The sequence below is a fragment of the Loxodonta africana genome, chromosome 7 (genome assembly GCF_030014295.1).
Source record: "Loxodonta africana isolate mLoxAfr1 chromosome 7, mLoxAfr1.hap2, whole genome shotgun sequence".
In the NCBI taxonomy this organism is placed as follows: domain Eukaryota; kingdom Metazoa; phylum Chordata; class Mammalia; order Proboscidea; family Elephantidae; genus Loxodonta; species Loxodonta africana.
The window spans coordinates 62,320,100-62,338,516 of NC_087348.1; the positions used below are offsets into that span (position 1 = coordinate 62,320,100).

The 18,417-nt window shown below is 39.2% G+C and overlaps 1 protein-coding gene across 1 annotated transcript in view; it reads right to left on the reverse strand.

Moving 5' to 3' along the window:
• NELL1 (neural EGFL like 1) overlaps window positions 1-18,417 on the reverse strand; it is a 299,325-nt gene that overhangs the window by 269,421 nt on the left and 11,487 nt on the right. The window contains exon 2 of the mRNA XM_010592184.3: window positions 13,506-13,634. Coding sequence (XP_010590486.2) covers window positions 13,506-13,634 — 129 coding nt within the window. The remainder of the gene's footprint in view (window positions 1-13,505; window positions 13,635-18,417) is intronic.

The window sequence follows — 18,417 nt, forward strand, 5'->3', positions numbered from 1 at the left end:
CTGCAAAAAGACAAATAACCCAATTAAAAAATGGGCAAAAGATACGAATAGACACTTCACTAAAGAAGACATTCAGGTAGCTAACAGATATATAAGGAAATGTTCACAATCATTAGCCATTAGAGAAGTGCAGATCAAAACCACAATGAGATTTCATTTCACTCCAACAAGGCTGGCATTAATCCAAAAAAAAAAAAACAAAATAATAAATGTTGGAGAGGCTGTGGAGAGACTGGAACACTTCTACACTGCTGATGGGAATGTGAAATGGTACAATCACTTTGGAAATTGATTTGGCGCTTCCTTAAAAAGCTAGAAATAGAACTACCATACGATCCAGCAATCCCACTCTTTGGAATATATAACAGCCTTTACACGAACAGATATATGCACACCATGTTTACTGCAGCACTGTGCACAATAGCAAAAAGATGGAAGCAACCAAGGTGCCCATCAACGGATGAATGGATAAATAAATTACGGTATATTCACACAATGGAATACTACGCATCGATAAAGAACAATGATGAATCCATGAAACATTTCATAACATGGAGGAACCTGGAAGGCATTATGCTGAGTGAAATTACCCCAACAGAGTGAAATTAGTCAGTTGCAAAAGGACAAATATTGTATGAGGCCACTATTATAAGAACCTGAGAAATAGTTTAAACTGAGAAAACATTCTTTTGTTGTTACTAGAGGGGGGAGGGAGGGTGGGAGAGGGGCATTCACTAATTAGATAGTAGATAAGAACTACTTTAGGTGACGGGAAAGACAGCACACAATACAGGGGAGGTCAGTAGAATTGGACTAAACCAAAAGCAAAGAAGTTTCCTGAATAAACTGAATACTTCGAAGGCCAGCATAGCAGGGGCAGGGGTCTGGGGACCATGGTTTCAGGGGACATCTAAGTCAATTGGCATGATAAAATCTATTAAGAAAACATTCTGCATCCCACTTTGAAGAGTGGCTTCTGGGGTCTTAAACGCTAGCAAGCAGCCACCTAAGATGCATCAGTTGGTCTCAAGCCACCTGGATCAAAGGACACAAGGCGATTACAAGCCCAAGAGACAGAAAGGGCCACATGAATCAGAGACTACATCATCCTGAGACCAGAAGAGCTAGATGGTGCCCAGCTACAACCAATGACTGCCGTAACAGGGAACCCCTGAGGAAGCAGGACAGCAGTGGGATGCAGGCCCCAAATTCTCATATGACCAGACTTAATGGTCTGGCTGAGACTAGAAGGACCCCAGTGGTCACGGCCCCCAGACATTCTGTTGGCCCAGGACAGGAACCATTCCCCGAAGTCAACTCTTCAGATATGGATTGGACTGGACAATGGGTTGGAGAGGGATGCTGGTGAGGAGTGAGCTTCTTGGATCAGGTAGACACTTGAGACTATGTCAGCATCTCCTGCCTGGAGAGGCGATGAGAGGATGGAGGGGGTTAGAAGCTGGTGAAATGGACATGAAAAGAGAGAGTGGAGGGAGAGGCGGGCTGTCTCATTAGGAGGGAGAGTAACTAGGAGTGTGTAGCAGGGTGTGCATGGGTTTTTGTGTGAGAGACTGACTTGATTTGTAGACTTTCACTTAAAGCACAGTAAAAATTATTTAAAAAAAAAAAAAAAAAACACCTATTGCCATCAAGTCAATTCCAACTCATTGTGGCCCTACAGGACAAAATAGAACTACCCCATAGAGTTTCCAGCGAGTACCTGGTGGATCTGAACTGCCAACCTTTTGGTTAGCAGCCAACCTCTTAACCACTGTGCCACCAGGGCTCCGCCATAACAGTAGGTGCTCAACTGACGTTTGCCAAAACAATGAGACAAGACTCCATTTCTTGTGTGCCCTTCGTAGGGTCACCATGTACAACCTTGAGACTTCACACTGCACAATGCCAGTAGATGCCACTTACCTAGACTACTACATGATCAGTGCTCCCTGGAGTTGTATAACACAGAAGGCCCTCATCTATAAATCCCACAATGATTAGCAGAGGGCTCAACACAAAACACTGGCTCAATATATATGCTGTTAGATACATATTTATATCAGAAGACACATACATGAAAGTGCTCTCCTTTGGAGATTTGAAGATGTGAGTTCTAGTCCAAGCACAACCAATGATGAAAATAATATTTACTGTTATTATAATGATGTGTAATTATACCATTATAATCATAAATAATGCTACAATCCAAGTTATGACGCCTTAACCTTTACAAAGTACTGGTGAATACAACATTTATTCTTCCCAATCACTTGGTAAAGTAGGTCTTTTTTTTCGGGCCTTGTTTAAAAGTCCTATTTGGACCATGAGAAAATAAAGACAGAGAAATTAGTTGGCTTTCCAAGGTCACCCAGTTGATAAGCGACAGAGCAAGGACTAGAATCAAGATCTCTTTATTCCTAATTAAATGTCTTCTTACTACATCAGTGCCCTGGGAGTTCTAAAAAAAAGAAGAGAAAAATGAAGGTAGGGAAAACGCTAGAAAGCAGGAACATATGAGGTGGTTGACCATGAACGCAAACTCTTAGGCAGAAATGATCTGCTTAGTCCCCTTGCCTAAGAGATCTCTCTTCCACATGCACATGACTTCCATTTTTCACTTTTTTTTTCTAAACTGCTTGAAATTTGAACTGTTTGGGGATTTTCCTTAATTAACAAGCATCTTCTTTTAAGAATACATTTACCCCTGGGAATGTTAGGTGGATATCAATCATCTACAGACATGTGTGAGTTTGTTCCACCAATCGCTTTCCTCCTGACATAACGCTCAGAACTGCAACATATGAGAGGCTGTGAATTTTGTTTGGAAAAAAGAAGAAATGGGTCAGTTTGGGACGTGGGACAAATTGGGGACAGTTTAGGTCCACACAAGATGATACTGGCAAGCAAGAGAGTAGGAAGAGATGGTTAAGTAGTTAAATCTCATCTAAACTCAAAGTGAGCAATTTTTTATACCATCTGCTAAAACCAGAGGCCATTTAGTGAGATACAAGAAATAACCAGAATGTAAAAGGCTTAAAATTAATGAGGGATATTTTTTCATCCAGTAACTATGGCTGAATGGGATGGATTACCCAAAAAGCAAAGTATACATAGGCTTGCTTGTGCTTATTTACTAATCTGTAGCACAAAATTTCACATGGGTTTCACCAAGTGCATACCTGGCTTACTGGTTAATCCACCCCTGCTGGCTGACCTGAAAGCTATTCACCAAAACAGATTCTTTTTTCTCCCTCACCCACAGCTGGACTACATGAACCAGTCTCCCTCGTCAGGTGTAGCCAGGTATAGGAGTTCTGGCCAGGGAAATGTAGCCAGCCCTGACTCCAAAACCTCCACCTCCTAATCTTTCATTCCCTTTCCCATTCCGTGGTGACCCTGGGAGCCACATATTATTGCACATGGTGGAGCCACAAGATGGAAAAAGCCTGAGTCCTTGAATCACTGCTTCGAGGAGAGCCACCTGCAAACCAGGAGCATGCATTTGAAGGTCTATGTGAGTGGATACCTAAGGTATGCTCTGTTAAGCCCCAGAGAATTTTTTTTTTTTTCTATTAGCACCTGGCCAAAACTACATACAGTGAAACCTGTGGCAGCCAGAACTCAACGAGACTGCCTTGTTTTTCCGGGTCTCAAAAGTTTTCCACCTTTGAAGGTCTTACTCCTTCTCTATCACTTGTTTTAGTGAAAAACATTTGAATTTTCCTTTTCTAACATGTTTCTGGAAACCCTGGTGGCATAGTGGTTAAGTGCTATGGCTACTAACCAAAGGGTCAGCTGTCCGAATCCGCCAGGTGCAACTTGGAAACTCTATGGGGGCAGTTCTACTCTGTCCTATAGTGTCACTATGAGTTGGAATAGACTCAATTGCAACAGGTTTTTTGTTTGTTTTTTGGTGGGGGGAGGACATGTTTCTGCCTTACACAGGTTAGATGGATAGACAGACAGATAGATTCTTCTGTCTCTCTCTCTATAAATACATTCTTTCCTTGACAAAATTTCCCTCTTTCCATGTAGTTAAGAAAAAACATTCTGTAGCAAAACTGGCAATGAAGTTTATGTGGAATAAAGTGAGCAGGCAGCATTTCAAAACTACATGGACCTGGATATTAACAAAAAGGAGCAGAAGCAGCCTCTGACATATGGACTCCAAACTAAAAAGTAGCTTTTGAGCAACTAATAATGAGACAAATCTGACACAAAATAAGTGGTGCCGAATACAGAAAGGCATACATCACCTTGAGACTTCTTTCCCTCCTTCCTCTCTTCCTCCTTCTCCCCTTCTTCCTTTCCTTTCTTTAAACATTCTTTAAACAAATATTTTTGTGTGTTCATAATATACCATGCACTATTCTAGGTGCTGGAGATACTATGGTGAATAAAATCAGTTCCTGCCTTCATGCAGCTTGTATTTTAAAGAAGCAAAACCAGAAAACAAACTTTTAAACAGGAAAACAACACAATTTTAGGTAACAAATGCTATGAAGAAAATAAAATGAGATCAAGAGTAACTGAGAGTAGCAGCAGAACTAATTTCGTGAGTGAGGGTGGTCAGGTGAGACCTTTCTGAGCAAGCCACATTGGAGTTACAATTTGAATGATGATTAGAAACCAGATTTGCAGAGACCTAGGTGAAGAGCTTTCAAAGCTGAGGAAAGAATGATTGCACAGGCCTGTTCAATGATCACAAAGAATGCCAGTGTGGTCAGAGAAGAGTGAACATAGGTGACAGTCGTACATTACCAATACAGAGGAAAGGCAGTGTCTTGGTTACCTAGTGCTGCGATAACAGAAAAACCACGAGTAGATGGCTTTAACAAAGAGAAATCGATCGCAGATTAGGAGGTTAGAAGTCCAAATTCAGAGTGCCAGCTCCAGGTGAAGGCTTTCTCTCTCTGTCGGCTCTGGGAGAAGGTCTTTGTCGTCAATCTTCCCCTGGTTTAGGAGTTTCTCAGTGTAGGGGTCCCCAGTCGAAAGGACATGCTTGCTTCTTTCTTGGTGGTATGAGGTCCCTTTCTCTCCGCTCACTTCTCTCTCCTTTTATTTCTTGTAGGATAAAAGGTGTTGCAGGTCACACCCCAGTGAAACTCCTTTTATTTCAGACCAAGGATGTGACCTGAGTAAGGGGTGTTGCATCCCACCCTAATCCTCTTTAACATAACCACCTAATCTTGCCTCATTAACCACAGGCAGACATTAGGATTTACAACACACAGGAAAATTACATCAAATCACAAAATGGAGGACAACCATATAATACTGAAAATCATGGCCTAGCCAAGTTAACACATATTTTGGGGGGACAAAACTCAATTCATGACAAGCAGTGGCCTAATTCATATATTATTCTAACAGGCATTTGAAGAGTGGCATTATCTGACTCATACTTTAAAAAGCTCACTCTGATAATTCGAAGATGGACCACAGGTGGCAAGAGTGGCTGCCATTGCAATCACTAGCTAAAAGAGAAAGGAGGCATGGAACAGGGTGGTAGCAATAAAGATAACAAGACATGAATGAATTTGTGACACACTATAAAAAAAAAAAAAAAATTTTTTTTTTTTTTTTTTATAAAGATAGAGCGAACAAGAATTCCAGATGCAACAGATTTTGGAGGTGAGAGAAGGAGAAGAATCAAGGATGACTTCTAAGTATTCTGACCTGAGCAACTAGGTGGATGGAAGAGCCACTGGCTGAGATTAAGGGAAATGCACATGATCTTCCATTCCTAAGACCCTGCAACTCGGGAGAACTTTCTAGTATGATCATTCAGTTATGGGATAAGTTAAAGAGGCTTTAGTGGGGTAGCCTGAAAACCTAGCTAATACCATTTTAATCTTGAAAAAATAACTAAAAATTCCAAATATCTTACAAATGAACTTCTTTTTATTGTGATAAAAAATACCTATGTAACAAAGCATTTGGCATTTCAATCATTTTTATATGTACAATTCAATGACATTAATGCAGTGACATCATGTGCAACCATCACCAATACTCAGTTCCAAACTAATAAGCCGGCACTACTTTAACCTCCAGTTCTGGCCATGGCCCCAGTTGCTTTGATAGTGCTTCCCTCCTAAGCACCAAGCTAAGCAATTAACCCTGATGACCCAGACTGGTGCTTACCAGCCAGCATTACTGAGAGTCTGATCCAACTGAAATAAGCAGAATGTGGAGTCTGGGCTTTATCCAAAATAACTCCAAGTAGAAAGTTAAGGGTGTTAAGAAGAGTCAAGAGGATAAGTGGATGGGAGAGAAGGAGCAGATGCTTTTGCGAAGTATACTTGGAAATAAAGACACAGAGACAGAAAAGGCCAGGTCCAGGAAGAAGGCTACATCTGTGCAAGGAGGAAGGTGGCCTATGGGCTATTATGAACAAAGCAAAGACTAGAGATCTCTCTGTGTCTTTGAAAGGAATGCTGATGGATACCTGGGTACCAAACCTCTTCCTTAGTTACCAGGCTAAACGGGAAAAAAAAAAAAAAAGGTAGTAGTAGTAATACTCAAGATATTCTTATCTCAAGTATCCCAAATCCTTGAAAATATAACAGGAGCAGAGGTAAGAGCTAAGGTTTTGCTGCTGTTATTAGCTGCCATCGGGTTGGCCCCGACACAGGGTGGCCCCATGTATTACAGAGTAGAGCTGCTCCATAGAGTTCTCGCGGCTGAAATCTTTATAGAAGCAAATTGCCAGGAATTCCTTCCACAGAGTCACTGGGTGTGCTCTGTCCGTCAACCTCTCAGTTAGAAGCCAACTGTATAAACTGCTTGTTTCACCCAGGCTCCTCTGGGTCTTTCCAACAGTGAACAATCAGAGGAAGCTTTTGATCCCTGTGCTGTCCAAAGCAGAAGCCCAGATCTGAACACAGACTGGGAAACCTGGATCATGATGTGCACGTATCTTGTAAAAATTCAAAACAGCAAGTTACCTGATTAATCCTTGGATAATTAGAAATGTAATTAGGCACACTAGCCCATTTTCCCACGCATCTCTGAAGAATTTGCAGAGTGTGTTTCTATGGAAGTGCTCACCCTAGCCTCTGCATTCAGTCAGTGTCTACCCCCTTAGCTATTCTGAGAGCTGCTTTCTGTCTGAATTCTGATCTCTCTGCGTCTTCCGCAACCTCTTAACACCCAGAGGGCCAAACCCTTTGTCATCGCCTGTAGTCCGGCAAAAGAAGTTATAAATCACCTTGCTAACCAGTTGCTGCTGTGTTCCAGGCATTTCAGTAGTTTTGTTATATGAAATAATTAAATTCATACCAACAGAGTTCATAAATAAAAAAAAAAAAGACATTTCCTTGAATACGGCTCCACTCATTTTTTCTCAGGAACAAATTAGTTGATGGTTATGCATTATCATACCTGTTGCCTCCCTGCCAATAACCTGCCCCTGGAAAAACTGGTAAAACCTGGTCCTTCCATATAAGAACATTTTCCCCTGCTATTTGCCAGCTCTCCCAAAAGATGTAGACATGGGAGCCCACATGCTCTCAAAGTATTGGCCTCAAAGAGTACACACTTCTCCAATTACAAGAATTATCCCCATACTATTTATATTAATGATATAAATTAATAATAATAATGATAATAACCATAATAATGAATGTGATTCATTAAATGTTTCGTGAATGCCAGACAATTTGCTAGGTTTTTGGCATGCATTGTCTCATCATCCTAAATGAGAAATCCAATTTATCATGTTGGATTTGGCCATTACAAAACCCTAACTTGCAACTTGTGGTCAGCAAGAAATCTATAGCCTGACAGTGGGGCCAGAGCAGACTACTGTAACTCTCAGTGCTTGCTCTACTAAAATCACTTTCCGTCTGTAAGGACTTAGCTGGAGGTGTCCTTCTGAATCCAAAAGAATTTGGGTCAGCTAATTCAAGGACGTATAGCAGTAGGCTTAGGCTAAGTTATTCTTATGTAACAAGCCCTCCAAAGTTCAGTGATCCATAAGCTGCCACAGGCTACCTGGTTCGTTGCCTGTCAACTTTCACACTGCTCCATGTCATCTTCGTTCCAGGACCTCAGCTGAAGGAACAGCCCCTATCTGGTACATTGCCAGTTTTGTGTCTTCGTGTCAGAGAGAAAAGAGAATGTGGTAGAACCCTGCAATTTCTCTTAGAGCTTCTATTCTGAAATTGCACAGGTCACTTCCACTTGTGTTTTGTTGGCCAAAGCAAGTTTGATGTCCAAACCTGGCATCAGTGGGATGAGGACATAGCAAATATTTTGAACCTAACACACAGGTGCAGTAAGGTTAAGTAAAGTGACACACATAAAAGCAGAGTCCCGCCCTGAAACATGGGAACAGGGATGTGGGGGACAGCATGAGATAGGGCATAAAGCCCTGGGGTAGAAGTCAGTTTTTTCTCTGAGTCTTCATGTCCACACTTATAAAATGGAGATACTGTGACCAGTCGTGCCACTTTCATCACAGATTTATTGTAAAGCTCAGAAAGTAAAATATATATAAATTTTACTCTAACAAATTTAAAAAATTCAGAATACTCAGAAAGTAGGAGGTATGATTATTCAATACTAATTGCAGTCCTTTCAACACCAGGAAGACCACATAATGCATATGACATCACTTTGCCCTTTGTTTTTCTAAATAACTTTTTACTACAGGGGAAAAAAAGTTTCTGAGACTCTTAGCCATGTGGGCTCCAAACTCAAACAGTGAGATAGTGAGTATGACCCCAATTGCCATACTGCCCTCAGACACTACTTTTAACTTAAACTAATATATCAGAAACTACTTTAAGACTAACCTGTCAGAAATATCGTCACAGAGGAGAAAAGCCTCAGCAAACTGCTACTAGATTCATAAAACACTAAAATCCAACTAAAGCAGTTTTCAAAATGGGGAACGTTCCTGCTTGAGTCAGAGGAGGTAAAATGAAATACCTCCCGTGATTTGTATCATAGTTGACAAAGGGTCTTATTATATTCTATTGATTGGCTAAGAGTCCCGATATCTTCTCTATGGCAGTTTCTATGGCAATCTCTGCACAGCAGACGGAGTCCTTAATACATCATATCTCTGCTACTACCCAAGGAAGTTAAGAAAATTGAAAGCCTTTTGTACTTCTTTGTCCACTGAAAGTCTGAATAGGCTTTTCAAGATAGCCTGGACAATGTGTGTAACATTTTGTTTTAATCTGCAAGCCAGTCTTGTTCATAGTGGTTGTTACAATATGGGTCATTTTCACTCCATTTACTCAGGGTAAAAAAATAACTTGCCTGCAGCAGTTCATAGATCTCCCTGGCTACACTAAGACAATAAGCCCAGCCTCTGAGAGTCTCTGGGACCCAGGTGGCCACTTGGCACCTCTTAGCTTGTCTATCAGACTAACTGAGAGACCAACTCTTAGGACCAAGCTAAAGAAATGGCCACAAGCTAAATTTAACCATAAAAGAATGGGATAAACATAGTTTTTTGCCCACCCCAAAACCACCTCTACCCTCTTTCTGCTACTGCCCCGCTATTTAGTTCAGGAAAAGGACAAAAATCATTTGGTCTCAAGGAAGGCAAACTCTCCCTCCATCTCTAGTGTATAAGCACAGTTAGCCCAAGCCAGTGACAGCCATCCCCTTTCTCAGGCATTGAGAGAAGTTCAAGGACCAAAGTCCAACATACAGACAATGGCAGAGCAGGATAAAATGCTACCTCTCTAAATGTTGTTATTCACTCTACTTGGTTCTTTTTGCCCCTCAAACCAGTATTTGACTCTTACCTGACTCCTGAGCTCTGTTCTAATATCTTAGATGGACTCCAGTGTTTAGCCATTTCTCCTTAAGTGCCATCTTTCCCTCCATGCTCTTATGGTAAGTCTCCAAGATAGACAAAGAAAAGACTAAAGCCCAAGTATATCACCACTGCCTAGAGTGGTACCACAAAGCATTCTAGCCCAAGGCCAGGTGCATATAGTGAATTGACCAGGAGTATGTCCAAGAAAATCACTCAACATAATAACAAAACAAGGTCTCACTGAGAAAGGGCAGGTTTACTACCACAGATGGCTCCTCATGGAACTAACTCTATATAATAAAAAACTGTATCAATACAGAGAGAATCAAGTCCCAAACAGCATTAGCATCAATAGTTTTCTCCTAGATTTTGCCAGATCTGAATAGTTAAGGGGGCCATGAAACATCTCACAACATGGATGAATTTGGAGGACATTATGCTGAGTGAAATAAGTCAATCACAAAAGGACAGATACTATTATAAAGTAACAGCAAAAGGTTTACACACAGGAAAAAAAAGAAAAAAACCAATCTTTGATGGTTATCAAGGAGGAATGAAGGAGGGAAAATTACCAAATAGATAGAAGACACGTGCTAATATTAGTGAAGGGAAAGGCAATACACAACATGGGAGAAGTCAGCATAACATGACCAAGACAAGAGAGGAAACTCAGTGGAACTCAAGAATAAAGGGTAACTACAGTAACTATGGAAACCTAGTGCTGAAGAGCTATGGCTGCTAACCAAAGGGTTGGCAGTTCGAATCCACCAGGTGCTCCTTGGAAACTCTATGGGGCAGTTCTTTTCTGTCCTACAGGGTCACTATGAGTTGGAATCAACTCGATGGCAATGGGTTTGTTTGTTTGTTTGTTTATTTGTTTGTTTGTTTGTTTTGGTATGGTAACTACTCTAACATAGACAATCCTGCAACAATAGTATTAACAAATAGTTTACAAACGGACACATAGGTAGCTATGCCAAGAGGTGTGGGAGGATGTAAGGCAGCACACCCACCAGGAGATATGGGTTTGGCAGTAGGTATTTCTACATGCATGACTATAGGTGCTCCTTATATATTAATATGGACAATAGAGCACACAAGGGGCACAGTCAGGGGAAATGTCTTAGACTTAACCAAACACCTAGTAGGATAAAGTTCCTAGGCTTGAAGGCAAAGGACCATAGATTTGGGGGACATTTACATTAACTGGCACAACATAACTCATGAAGACAATGTTCTGCATCCTACCTTGGTAAGTAGCATGTGGGGTCTTAAAAGCTTGAAAGTGACCATCTAAGATACAACTATTGGTCTCTTTCCATCTGGAGCAAAGAAGAGTGAAGAAAACCAAAGGCTCAAGGGAGCAATCACTTCAAAAGATTAATAAACAACATGAACCACTGCCTACACAACCCCAAGAACAGAAGAACTAGATGGCTCCCAGCTACCATTACTAACCACTCTGACTGGGATCACAACAGAGGGTCCCAGACAGACAGGGAAAAAATGTACAACAAAAAATCAAATTCACAAAAAAGATCAGACTTACTGGTCTGACAGAGACTGGAGGAACCCTGAGACTATGGCCCTGAGACACCCTTCTGACCTGGAACTAAAGCCATTCCCAGAGATCACCTTCCAGCCAAACAATAGACAAGCCCATAAAATAAACAATAACATCCGAGGAATGTGCTCCTTAGAACAATCAATTATGCTAGATCAAAAGGGCAATATTTGCTCAAGAGCAAAGATGAGAAGGCAGGAAGGGGTAGAAACTCAGTACAAAAGGAAACAGGAACCCAGGGCAGACATGGGGAAAGGGCTAACATATCACGGGGAATGAAGCCAAGGCCATGAAACACTTTATACATGAACTATCGAACTGGAATCTAATTTGCTCTAGAAACTTCACTTAAAGTACAATTAAAAAAAAAATTGTTAAGGGGGGTCAGGAATGGTGGGCTTACTGGTTCCAAGGGAAAATTAAAAGGTTTTCCAGTGATGAAATCGGGATTCAGATTGTTTTAGGGTTCCTTCTATCATTTTGATAGTTTTTCAGTCTGTTCCAACATATAGAAGAAAGGTAAGAATGTAAAATTTTTAAATCATCACATGGCTTAGTAGGTAGGATTTTACTATATGGTGAATGGAGATGAGACTGTTGAGTTTTAATTTTTTTAATTATATTGATTTTCTGATAAAAACAGGAAATAGCACAAGGTAAGACCTAAAAAACAATTAGCATAAAGTATAGTCCCTTTCCCAAAAATAGACAAATAAGTAAGATGATACTAAAGGATAGATGAAAAAGGTTCACAACCAAAGGGGCATGTTTCCATAATCAAATTCAAATCCATAAAGGTCAGCAAAGAAAAAAATCAAAAAACAAAGGGTGGAGAAAGAAAAAACTCATTAGTTATACTATATTGCTGATGAGAATGAAGTTAGTAATGGAAAAAATCTTCCAGAAAAAAATTGTAGAAAATAAAGGCCACTTACCAGGTACTGATGACTAGAGGTGATTAAGGTACATCACCTGAACAACTGAAGGAAGTTTTTAGTCCAATCCAAAAAATTAACCAGGGGTAAACAGTATGAAACAGCAGATACAGGCAATGATGAAAAAATGAAAATAAATTTCCCGATATAATCATCAATTAATATTGCTTTTTACCTTGAGAACAACTGACCCAGTTGTGAACCAAACTACATGGGCTTGACCAATACTATGCTCATTCATTCTATTCAAGACATCCATGTTCCTGATTAACACAGACACTCGTGCTTAATGAAGATGAGAGAAATTATTAGGTACAAACAGGTCAAACAGAGACACACAGCCCAGCCACCACTTTGCCTATTAGAACTTCTCTAAGCTTACAGGAGGAAGCTAGTGAGCAGCTAGGCTCCTATATCATGATGCTATTCACATAGACCAGGGTCAGAAGTCTAATATCAACATAAGGGGGAGAGTAGAGGAAGGAGCTAACCCACTATGTCCTGGCATGCTGAACAGACAGGGTGTACAGTGCCCACTACTCAAGTAGATGGAGTTGAGCTTGGAAAGAGGTGTTTGCATAAGACAGAGGATCTGTTCTGCTCTGTAGAGTGGAAATGGGGATTAATGATGCTTGAGGGCACCAACCCACTATAATGGCATAGGCCCATGTACCAAAGTTATGAATCTGTGTGTAAACTTTGTGACTTCAAGGTGACATTAGAGATTGGCCGCACATGAATCAGTCATTAAGAAATGCAATTGAAATGACAAAAATTCTGGCCTTGGCAGGTGAAGAAGAAGACACTTGGTATAAGCTGGTATCAAAGTGACCTTCTAAAAAAGGTACTATCATATAACATTTAATTGAGCTTGGAGATGACCCTCTCCTCCAATAATACATCAAATGATATATTTATGGTTTTGCTGGTGATTGTTATATAAAATGACAGCAGAGTATGGGATTTGCTATGGCCCAGTTGCTTTGGTTGCCTTGCTGTATTTCATGACTACCTTCAAAAGTCTTGCTTTCTCATGCTACAAAGCAGCCTGGATAAACCAGGAGAATGGAGAACCCCTGGTGGGTTGATACGATTTCTTATAGGACCATGACTTACCATAGAATCCCCAGAGCCAAATGATGGCTTTTACTCTTCAATGACATCTACCAGGAACACATTTCTCATCCAGTTATTCACAACTGACTTCATTAAATCGCTTACTAACCTTCACAGTAGGCAGAGTCTCCCTGGACAGATATATAACCATTCTTGCACTCACAAGTAGCTTTTGTATTCCAGTTTTTGCACTCTGAGTTTTCACCACATTTAGGCCCTTCTGCACAAAAGTTATGACCTAAAAAAAGCAAATACAAATTAACATTAGAAAATGAGGAAAGATGCCCAAACAATAAAACATGCAGCATTGTTACTATATGTTACTATATATGCAAACATACCTTAGCAATATGCAAAGATAAGCTGAGTAGAGGTTGAGTGGCTAGGAATAGGAAACTCTGAATCATTTCAAACTTAAATGACTTTTTTTTTCCCTGATACTCAAAACTGCTCAGATTGGTCATACCTGAAGACTTTTGCCCATGCTGATCCTGGATTCTCTTCCTACAGGCTTCTTGCACAACCAGCCTCCTTTTAATTATTTTATTTTACAACTTATCATACATAGAAAAGAGTATATAAAATGGACATATATGGTTTACATAATAGTAATATAGTTAACACAACCAGAATATTATCATTATCCCTGGACTACATCTGCCTGATGACATAAGTGAGATCAGACTACATGTTTCTTCTGTGGTATGTTTTTTTTTGTTATTCATCTATGTTAATGCCTATAGCTATAGTTCATTTATTCGTCAATGCTGTGTAATAATTCATCATATTAATATACAAAAATTTATTTTATCCATTATACTACTGATGGACAGTTGAGATATTTGCAGGTTTCAGATTACAAACAATGCTGCTAGATACATTCTTGAACATGTTTCCTGGGATATATATATATGTATTTTTCCCCCCATTTAAACACTTTCTCCATTCCTTCTTGCGTCTCAAACATTCCTTCCAGGATAATTTTTTTTTTTTTTCTTCATAAAGCATCCTTTATAAGTTCCTTTAGTGAGGATCTGTTGGTAGTGACTGTGCTTAATTTTAATTTGTCCAAATATGTCTTTATACCATACTTATATTAGAAAAATACTTTCACTGGATATAGAATTATTTTCTTTCAACACTTTGGAAATGTCTTTCCATTGTTTTCTGACTTATATTAATGCTGTTTAGAAGTCAGCTGTTTATCTAACAGTCCTTCTTTTGTATGTGACCTGTCCTTTCTCTGTGGCTGATTGTAAGACCTTTTTCATCTGTTGTTATTGTTCTTTGTGTGTTCTGTTTTGCTTGATGTTCTTCAGTTCCAATCCAAGGTGTCTAGGTGTGGATTTCTTTTTATTTATTGTTCCTAAGATTCCTTGGAATTCCTGAATCTAAATATTGGTGTCTTTCATCAGTTTGGTAAATTCTCAGTATTATCTTTTTGAACATTCTCTCTTCACCATTCTCTTTATTTTTCTCCTCAGGTACTCTATTTAGATATGTGTTGTTTCTTTTCAAAGGAACCCTGGTGGCACGGTGGTTAAGCATTCAGCTGCTAACTAAAAGGTCAGTGGTTTGAACTCATCAGCCACTTTGCAGGAGAAAGAAATGGCAATCTGCTTCCATAAAGATTTACAGCTTTGGAAACCTTATGGGACAGTTCTACTCTGTCCTGCAAGGGTTGCTATGAGTCAGAATCAACTAGATGGCATTGGGTTTGGTTTGGTTTGGTTTCTTCTCGAGCTTTCTTCCTTATCGCTTTGATTCACTTTCATATCATCCATTTCTTTCTCCTTTGTGCTGAATTCTGAGTAACTTTCAAATATATCTTTCAGTTTACTAATTCTCTCCTCAGCTGTGTTTTAAAGGCTGTTTGTCATCTACACTTTTTAAAAATTTTACTTATATTTTTATTTTGTGGAATTCTATTTGATTCTTTTTTTTTAATATGCTTGGTCAAGTTTGATAGTCTCTTATTCCTTCATTCCTTAATTTCCTATTTCTTTAAACATATCACATATGCATATTTTATACCGATAATTCCAATATGTTCACTCTTTGTATTTTAGATTCTGTAGTTAGCTTTTTATGCTGAGCATCATGCAAGCTGGGTTATTTTCTTGTGTTTTAAGTAGTTCTTTTATGTATGAGCTCATATGTTTTGGAATTTAATCTGTGGAAATTATTTGAGACTTGTGTTTTAAAAATTACATTTCTTAAAGGAGGATTTATGTTTCCTTCTGTCAGGTGTCTGAGGGAACTATCAACCCAAGTCAACTTTGAACTACATTTTTTGCTTTGGGGCATGAGTATTAAGCCACACAGTAGAAGAAAATCTGGCCCTAAGCAGTCAAGATTGCAAACTTGTAGTCAAGGAATTCCATGGAAGGATTTTCTCCTCCAGACCTCCACCTAGAGTCAAGACTGACAGGTAAATCTCCTTTTACAGAGTAAATTCTTCCTAGCTCACCTGTTGAAGGATTCACCATTCAAAGTTTTTAATTTATGAATCTCCTACAAGCCCTAGGCTTTGTCTCCTGTCCACTTACACATTATTCATAAAGCCAGATTTTAAACCACCAGGGACTAGAAATTGTCCTCAAGGCAAATTCCAACTCCAGTGCTAGCTTCTGTCAGCGGAATTGCCTCTTTTCAATATTTCTGATCTCTTGATTTTTTTCCCCTTACTACACTGCCAGTTCTACTAAACTTTTAAAAAAGTCTTTAATATAAGTCATTTTTTATGTGAACTAGGAGGAGTTGGTAAAGTTGTCAAGTTCAAATATGGTAAGTTATATGAAGGTGCTTCATCATCTTTAAATCAGTACATTTAATTAATAATAATTATGCTCTGCATCACATACTGTAGTGTCATAGAAAACATTGGATCTGGGAGTCAGGAGATCTAATTCCTAATTAAAGGTTTGCAGCTAACAAACAGTATAAATCACTTAATATACATATCAGGAATGGACAACATCAGTGATTTTTAAACTATGTTCCTCAGAGCCCTGGGCACAGTTGATTGTTAGGTAGGGCTCAAGTCTCCCAATTCTGCTTCAAATAGCTCTACTTTATCTTTTTGACATATTGATCATGTGAACAACAGTTTCTCGCTTAGAAAATATGGGAATTGCTGAACTCAATAAACTGAAGTTCAATTCTTTTCAATGATGACATTCCAGAACATTTTTCTTTGAAATATAATTTTCAATCAAAGGTATTTAGGCATATTTGGGCTAGGAAATAGTGACAATATTATTATTACATGATAATAATAATAAAATGAAAGCTCCTAAAATATGCCTGGCATTACACTACCCACTTACACTAGATGTTTGAAATGAACATAATAGTATATACCTTATTCTAAAATACGTTATTGAGAAAACTAAATGGGATAATCCGCATAAAAGCACCTGGAACAATTTCTGATACATACTAAGATGTTAGATGTTAAAATGTTAGCCACTATGATAATTATGACAATAATGATAACAACAGCAATGACAACAACGATGATGACTAAAATTCAAAACAAGTCAATAGGTCATTGTCATCCTTTTCAAGGTAAGAAAAGTTCAAACTCACTAACATATAACTAATAAATGGATTCTATATAAGGTCTGGCTAACTACAGTGCGCATATACTCTTCATTACATCACATATTCTTTCAGATAGCAAAAGCTAGCTGTAAAAAGCAAAACATGTAGCCACTCCTCCAGCCATTAAACAGTAGATCCATAACCCTGGGTGAGCATACGTATCATACCCAGTCTCACTCCCTATACCTGTTAACTGGTGATGCCCCCAGTCGAAATCAAAACAAGAATTTAACTTGGAGATATAAAACCTCTGCCCACTTAGAACACTTCCACAGGGGCTTGAAAGGCTTACAATACCCATTACAACTAAAAGTACTTGATGTTTTTGCTATTAAAGATACAATTTTTAGGAATCACAGCTCTATCTGCCAGAGAAAATGCCTGGACTTCACTCTCTGTGTCAGAATTGCTCGGTAAGTAAGTAGTCACATTCACTTTCATTATGAAGCTTGACTCAATGTCATATGTGCATTCTTTATTACACGTATTTTTTGTCTGCTTTCCTCTCTTTCTTTCCAGGAGACTGCAATTGTCCTTTTCCTTCCACGTGCATTTGACAGCCTGAACAAAGCCCCACAACCACTGCTGATTTCTCAATGCATATCTCTCTATCAGGCATGTGCTATGGCAACTCACAATGCAGGCAGTTGAGTAAATTGTACTTCAAGGACAGTGAAGGGTTGGTGGGATAAACTGGCCTTGATGTCAAATCCACTTTGGTTGAGTCCAGCCATTGTGCCAAAATCATGTCTTCTTTTAATTAATGCAGAACTTCATTCAAACAATATTTATTCAGTGTCTGCTTGTCTCTCTGCACATGTGAATGAATAATCATTCACTCAATATTTATGGGGCACCTGCTGCATGGGCCACTACGGGCAAGGCAGTGCCTTGCAAGTTTCTAAGGGCAATGTAAAGATGTTTAAGATATATTCTTCACCCCCAGGGAAATTATAAACTATGAGAAGAGATAAGCCATATGCATGAATAGCCTCAAATACAAGGCAATCTGTGTTAAGTGAGATGTGAGCAGGACAAATTGTCATAGTGATTTAGGGAAGGAGAGATCACATCCAGATGATGCAGAACTTGCCCTTGAGCTCATAATCCATAAACCCATTGCCAAAGGGTCAATTCCAGCTCATTGAGTTCATAGTGAGCAGAAACGTGGGGAAAACTTGAGAAACCTGAGTGACCTCGAATTATGTGACACAGGTGTAATAAGCAATACTAACACTCATCAAGTACCCTATATGCTAGGTATTCGACTAAGTGTTTTACGTGCATTATTTCATTTAATTCTATTAACAATTCTATGAGCCTTCTATTACCATTCCCATTTCACAAATGAGGCAACTGAAGCTTGGAGAAGTTAGTGTACTTGTGTAAAGTACACAGAGCCAGAACTCAAACCC